Source organism: Galeopterus variegatus, unplaced genomic scaffold, assembly GCF_000696425.1.
Source record: "Galeopterus variegatus unplaced genomic scaffold, G_variegatus-3.0.2 Scaffold1802, whole genome shotgun sequence".
Lineage (NCBI taxonomy): Eukaryota > Metazoa > Chordata > Mammalia > Dermoptera > Cynocephalidae > Galeopterus > Galeopterus variegatus.
In genome coordinates this window covers 107,775-114,974 of record NW_007727913.1, presented here as the reverse complement: position 1 = coordinate 114,974, position 7,200 = coordinate 107,775, and the positions used below count along the sequence as shown (strand labels likewise).

Sequence of the window (7,200 nt, the reverse complement as noted above, 5' to 3'; positions counted from 1 at the left end):
TAAGCATGGGACAAAGGAAAGATACCACAGTGCTGCAAAGAACTGGAGTCCCATTAGCCCACCACAAGTCCAGTATGGAAGAATAGTGGCTGAGGCTGGGAGGGAGGCCAGCTGTTCCTGGAATGTTTCGTACGGTTTTCTTAGAAGACTCAGAAGGTAGCCCACATCCCTCTGCACTCCCGGCTGGGTCTGCTGCCTTGCTGTGTCCATCCCACTCTCCAGGACACAGTTAACTGCCCTCTTTCCTTCCTTCGTAGTCATTGTAAGGGCTAGATTGAGCATGGGCCCGTGGGATGGAGAAGTCCTTCTGGTACGTCCGATTCTGAAAGTGAAGCAGCCACATGGTTAAACTCAGCCCAGGCCAGGCCATCTCAACAGGCCTGCAGTACGGGCAGGAATCTAGCCTCCCTCCCTTCCTCCATGCCCTCCCCCTAGGTGCCCCCTGTGCCCAGTGCTCTGCCACCCCAACCCCATGAGAAGACACATCATCCTTTCAAGTTGGCCACCTAGGGGCCAGCATCTGTTCCCAAAGGATATGCATTCCTGGGCTATGATTGCCACTGATGAAGGAGAAAGAGATCATTTACCTGCAGCTGAAAATGGGTGGAATAAGGGACATAGAGTGTGTCCCCTGTCTCTTCAGAACCTGAAACAGAGGGGAGGGGAGAAATTAGAGCAGGAGGGCTCCACCTGTGCTCAGCCATTATCTCTCGTATCACGGGGTGACGCCTTGTCCGTTTCATTGCCTGTCTCCCCAGTAGACTCTAAGTTTCCTACAGGGACAGACTGTGTCCCCAGCCCAAGCCCAGGTACAGAGCAAGCACAATATCAGCTGAATAAATGAATATTTAGCAGCATGTGGTCACTATGCTTTTCAAACCTCTTCAAAACTTAACTGGAGCCCCACCTCAGCCTAGGACCACTTCAAAAGCATATTTGAAAAGCCATTGTAAAATCATCTTTCCAGATACAGATCTGGCCAGAAGTGCACCTAGAGTGAATCTCACTAGGGAGCTACCTACTTCCTTAACTGCCCAACAAGGAATATGTAGATTATATATATTTGTATTATTTGTATTTGGGAAGTGGCAGAATGTATGAATAATTGTTTTCTGTGTATTTTGGGAAAATCAGGAACAGAAGGGTAAACACATGCAATCATCATGAATGCAATTTAAAGCAATTCATTTATTTCCCACCAAATTTACCTGCCTAATTTACTCAATAAATACATAAACATCTTCCCTATGTAAGACAGTGTGAAAAACACAAGGATTAAGCAGAATGATCCCTCCCCTGCAGCTGACCCTGGAGAGTAAGGAATATGTGACAGGTTCACAAATAACGATCGGATGAGACAGACTCTGATGCAAGCATTTCAAAGTCCTGCAGATGCACAGGCAGAGTGATCGCTGAGGGAGGACGGGGAAGGCCTGACTCTGGAAAAGGACAAGGAGAGGGAAGACAGCCATGCCAGGCAGAGGACAGAAGCACCTGGAGCCCAGACCCAGAGGCAGGGAAGTGCAGTGACGGGGTTTGTTTGGACGGAGAGCGGAGCCTCCATGGCTGTCAATTCCGCCTGCAGAAGGCCTCAGTAAGGATCTGGTGCGACGGGACGGACCATGGGGAGCCAGTGAGGACTGTGAGCTGCTGAGTGGCCACGACAGCACAACAGGGCCCACAAAACAAACAGCAGGAAGGAAGCATGGTTAGGGAACGACAACAGGGAGTCCAGGGGTGAGGTGACAGAGTGAAGCCCTGGGAAAGGACAGGAGGGGGTAGGCAGGTAAAATATACCCCTTGACCTTCCCCCTTCAGACTTCCGAGTGCCCAGGAAAGAAACCAGAGCTGCAGTGAGAAGCACTAGGAAGTTTTGCACCTCAAAGATCTCCACTTATGGGGCCAAGAAACTGGCCTTGGAGGTCCCTCACTCCTGTCCCCAAACCACCCACCTCCTGTGATGAGACTCAAAGATCGACGTAAACCCCAGACACCCATGAATAGACCCCTATGGGCAAGGGCAGTTTCTGACTATCAGGTCAGCCTCCTTTTCTTATGAGAACAACAACAGAATGCTCAGCTTCACACAACTCCAGGCAAGAGCATCACCTTGTCAACTATGATCTCTTCCCTCCCCTGGGCCCAGAGACCCACAATAAAACGTGGCTCTGTGATAAAGGCTTTCTCCCTTCTCTGCTCTGTGATCACTGTAGGAGAGCGTAGCACTCACAGCCACAGAGGCTCCACTTTCTAGAAGAAGTACCTAGTTATCTTTTAGAAAGAACACAATCTCACCTACTTATCACAAGTAATTTTTCTAATCATTCCTCCTCCGTGCCTTTGTTCCATCTTATTTTGATTCAGAGAAACCTACATGGTGTTGTGCAGAAAGCACTAGATTAAGACACCAGAGGCCAGCTTCTGGTTCTACTTATCTCTAACTGGCTGGAAGATTTTAAGCAAGATCTGAGCCTTGGGAAACTTATCTGTTCTATCAGGGGTATGTATAATCTGGAAAACCTTGCATGTTCCTTATGGTATCCTGTGATTCCACCCCCCACCTCCCCACCATCTTTCTCCAAGGGATTCTCCACCTCGCCACGCTGCATACCATGAGTGATGTCCTCTTGAGAGAAGGCTCTGTTCTCCACACCATAGCTCTTCTTCATGAGTTGAGGTTTACAGAAAGCATCCTCAACAGGATAATCCATGGGGTCTTGTTGCTTAGTGAGCAGCTGAAACTCAGGGACAACATAAACGAACACGAAAACCCAGCCATTGGCCACCAAGGCTGTGCTGAGGATGGTGTCATCCCACTGGGCACCAGGGGTGGGAACAAAGAGCAGGGTGATCCATACCACCCAGAGGGCCCCAGAGAGGAGCACGGTGAGGAAGATGTGGGCCCCATGTCTCTTCCAGCCAGTGAAGGATCCACAGAAGGTGAAAGAGGACATGAAAAAGGTCAGCACCATCAAGAAGAGGACGTAGATGAGCAGCATGACAAAGTCTTCATTGCGACGAGGAGCAGAGAGCTCAGAAAAAATGTCCACATTGGTCCTGTTCATGGTGAGCACAACATATTCAACAGCAATGACATCCTGTACCAGGCTGAAGCCCAGAGCAATGCCCAGGATCACCAGCCAGGAGAGGGGCTTCTGCCCGCGGACCAGCTTCGTCAATTGGAAAGCGTGAGCCAGGAGGCAAGAGAAGCAGATGGAAAAGAGGACACCAAAGAGGAAGAAGCGTGTGGGCCCCGTGCCGCTGTCCAGTTTGATGAGGAAGGCGAAGGTGAGGCCAAAGACCCCCAGCACACCCAGGAGGAAGAGAAACTGGGTAGGGAGCATTTCCCGCCTGCTGGAGTCCTGCACCTTGAAGATGCGGATCAGGAGAGCGAGCATGAAGGCCACTGAGGTCACAGCCCCCACTGCGGCCACCGTTTCTAGGACGATGCCCCAGCCTTCAGTTGTGTCACAAAGTCTGTAGTACCTGGAGTCCAGGTCTGAGCGGCAACCGGGAGGGGCTGATTCAGCCATTGTGGTCCTGCATAAGAGCAAAGGTTGGAGGAGGGGGGTGAGTCTCTTAAACTCGACACAGAGGACTATGAAAGGATTAGGAAAAACTTGTTGTATGTTTAGCCAGGGTTTTGCCCTGGAACTTACACCATGAGCTAATACTACCAAGTTCTCCCTACCTTTTGTGGCAAATGCTAAAGACTGATAAAGGAAGGGAACAAATCTCATAGGCCCCTACCCCAAATTTAACTGTATTAGTATTACCCTTGAAGCCAGAGCACCCAAAGCTCCGAAGAGGTGTTTCAGAGCCTAATTTCAAAACACATATCACAAGTAACCTACCTGGGTTCTGATGTTTTGGGCTACTGTTTTCTTAGGAATTAGTGGACATGGAACTATGTAGGCTCAAAGTTAACACTTTAATAATAATTCATCAGTCCCAAGTCTTTGTCCATCTTTAACCCTGTTTCAGATGTCCCTTGCAAGCATCCCTTCTCTCATGGAAAAGAGGAGCTATCTGACTGCAGATTTTTCTTCAGAAGACCGACATTCACTTCTGAGCTGCTGGATTCTCTTCTTAGGCTCTTCCGTCTCATACTAGAAGGGTTTTTTCTGCTCCTTAAGATTTGTAAGGATGGCTCTACTAATTCCAAAAAGTTGTGGAAGGAGTCTTCCCTGTCGTAACCAGCTCTAAACTAGCTAGCTATAGGAAGGGAAGTCGTGGTGACACAAAAGCAATGGGTAGTCCAACAAAAAATACCACAAATAGCTAACACATTCATGTTTACTACAGGTCAGATTTTTACTTCTAATCATTTTACATGCATATTAATGAGCCAAATTTCATAGCAACCCTATGAGGTAAAAATTATTATCCCTATTTTAGATGAGGAAACGGAGGTAGGGAGTTACTTACCCAACATCAGACAGCAGCCAGGAAATGGCAGAGCCAGGATTTGAATGCAGGTTGTCTGGCTCCAAGATCCCTGCTCTTAACTACTTCCTATAGGTGTTGCCTCTCAAGGGACTTCTCATTGGCCTTAAAATGCAATCTGAGACAGTCCCTATCTCGTTTTCTCACTCTTTCCTCACCCCTTCCCTTACAGATGCCTCATCAGGGCCCCAATTCCACTCTCTTAGTCCAGCCCCAGGAAGGAGAGGAGCTCCCCGGTGGTAGATGACCCACAAATCAGGGAATCCACTCATTTATTTGGGATAATAAGGAATAATAAGGGATTGACTGGATGTACAATAGTTTACCACCTATTTATCAGTCCTTAATCTCTCAGGAGAAAGGCTTCTTTCTCTTCCGCCACAGCTTCATGTTAATTTCAGACCCAGCTATCAGCCCAATCTGTAAAATCTAAATCCTAGGGATTCGGGGCACCAGTGGAAAGATAAATTAGGAAATGTTTCCACAGTTCCTCAAAACTGATGGCTTTCAAATCCCAAAGTCAATGTCAGATTAGCTGTTGAAATTCAACATTGCTAGACATAGCTACAGTCCTAACAGTTTCTCAATAAACCATAAATTTTATCTCAGTTATTTTACTGCTCATATGTTTCCGTTGCACTATTCCTTTTGTTTCAGTGTATGCTATCTGTGCATGGAATTTTTTTTCTTTAGTTTTTCCTTTCCCAATAGGATTGTTCACTCTGCAGTGAGAAGTTCTGAATGGACTAGAGAAGTACGGTCTGGCAGGAAATGGGGCTAGAGTCAGAGGAAGGGAAGGCTCACTAAGGCCACCTCCATGGAAAAGCACAGGGAAAGCTCCCGGCCTCCTCTGATGCTGAATAGGGATGCAGAATGTGCAGCAAGAAATCGGAAACAAGAGGAAGGGCTGAGATTGGGAGGAGGAGAAGGTGCATCAGCTGAATCTTGCCTCTTTCCTTACAGCAGAAAAAATAACTCAGTTTCTTCACCACACACCCATAAATGCTTACCAATGAGATTTCTCTGGCCCCTAGAAGCACCAACCACTATGAGGTCCTATGATTACCCAAGAAAAAAAAAAAGCAAAGGGCACCCCCCTCAGTGTAGACGAATTCAAACACCTGCCTCCCTTAAAGACGCAAAATCACCTTTTCAATGAGATGTGATAGTAATCATATCAGAATTGTTTTATCCATATAGCAATTAGGAAAAAATGATATATGTGTCTGTGTACATATATGCAATATACACACATACATATATATGAACGCATATTATATATATGTTATAATATGTGTGGGGTATGGGAATAAAATAACAGCAGATATAGCTTAAATCTATCTTCCTGACCTTTTGATGAAATTTGGCTCTCCAAGCTTGATTTTATACTTTATAGTCATTCATTCAACAAATATTTACTGAGCACCCCTAGAAGCCAATCACTATTCTAGGTACTCAATGGTAAAGGGGAAAACAGACATATTTCCTGCCTTGGTGGAAGAGTCAGACAGACAGACATCATCTGCCACTACTGCCACAGGCTTTCCACCACCTTCCCTCACCTGCACACTCTGCCCTGCTGGAAATTACACCACAGCCATCCCCGTTGCAGAGCACAAAGACCGGGTTACGTTCCCCCTCTACGGGATGGTACAGAATGAGAAACAGATGGAAAAAGAAAGGTAAATGCAGTTCAGATACCAGCACCCACTGTCTGACCTGCCTTGCCTGCGAATGTTCACTCTCTGGTGGGATGGGCAAGGGTGGGGGAGGGCTCTCCCCAGTCTGTACCGTGAATGTGGAAGAAGAAGAACCCCATCTCATTCAAGGGAGCAAGGGAAGGGATCCAGGCCCCGTGCGCCTCACCTCCTTCCATCCTCCACGCCCTCTCAGATTCATTACCAGGTGGCGCCTAGTAGGAAAGGCGTTCACCTCTCCCTCTGTTCTCTACACCTGCCCCTCCCTGCCAATTGCTCTTCCCCACCCCTCAAAGCACTGCTGTTCCTTGACAAGTAGTCATGTAATCAGGAGGAACTTTGAACCTGATGACTCTCCGCCTTGACATAGACTGATGAGGTTTCTGCCTAAAGGACAGTTCTGGTGCTGGATGGAGGGACAGTAAGGCAGAGACCCCTGCCCCCAACTTGGACCTCCAGGCGCCTCACTTCTTGTGCAGCTGTGCTGTGTCTCGGGGCATCCTGGCACCCACAGACCAGGACCCAACAAGAGCAATGGCAGTGGGTGTGGAGAGAGGAGAAAATCAATTGCCCCCAATCTCACTTCCACCTCCCACCTCCCAATCATGCAAGGGGATGCAGAAACAGTCCCCGAGGTACCTCGAAAACATGTGTTATCAAACCTTCTAAAGTTTTTATTATAGAAATTTTTATAATGATGGCCCATGTCTCCATCACCTAGTTTCAAATATTATCAATATATAGCCAATTTTCCTTCATCTGTGTCCCGACCCTAGTCACTAGATTTTTAAGCAAATCTCAGACATCATATAATTTTATCCATAGATACTTCAGTCTGTATTTTTAAAAGATAAAACTTTTTAACTACACTTAAAATTAACAATCATCCTTTAATATCAAATATTCAGTTAGGGTTCATATTTCCCAATTCTCTCATAAATATCTTTTTTAAAACTTCTGAGTAAATATTTTTTATCTGAGTGACTAATTTTTTTGGAATTATCATTCTTAATTCACCTCTATTAACTCTCCCCTGTCCCTTCCCCAGCCAGATAGG

At 46.7% G+C, this 7,200-nt stretch overlaps 1 protein-coding gene across 1 annotated transcript; it reads right to left on the bottom strand.

The window, feature by feature from the left end:
* Positions 1-229: 229 nt before the first annotated feature.
* GPRC5A (G protein-coupled receptor, class C, group 5, member A) lies at positions 230-3,533 on the bottom strand. The gene is made up of 3 exons (XM_008579056.1): positions 2,612-3,533; positions 588-646; positions 230-322 (listed from the first exon to the last, which is right to left on the bottom strand). The coding sequence occupies exons 1-3, from the start codon at positions 3,531-3,533 to the stop codon at positions 230-232; spliced, it is 1,074 nt and encodes a 357-aa protein (XP_008577278.1).
* Positions 3,534-7,200: the final 3,667 nt, after the last annotated feature.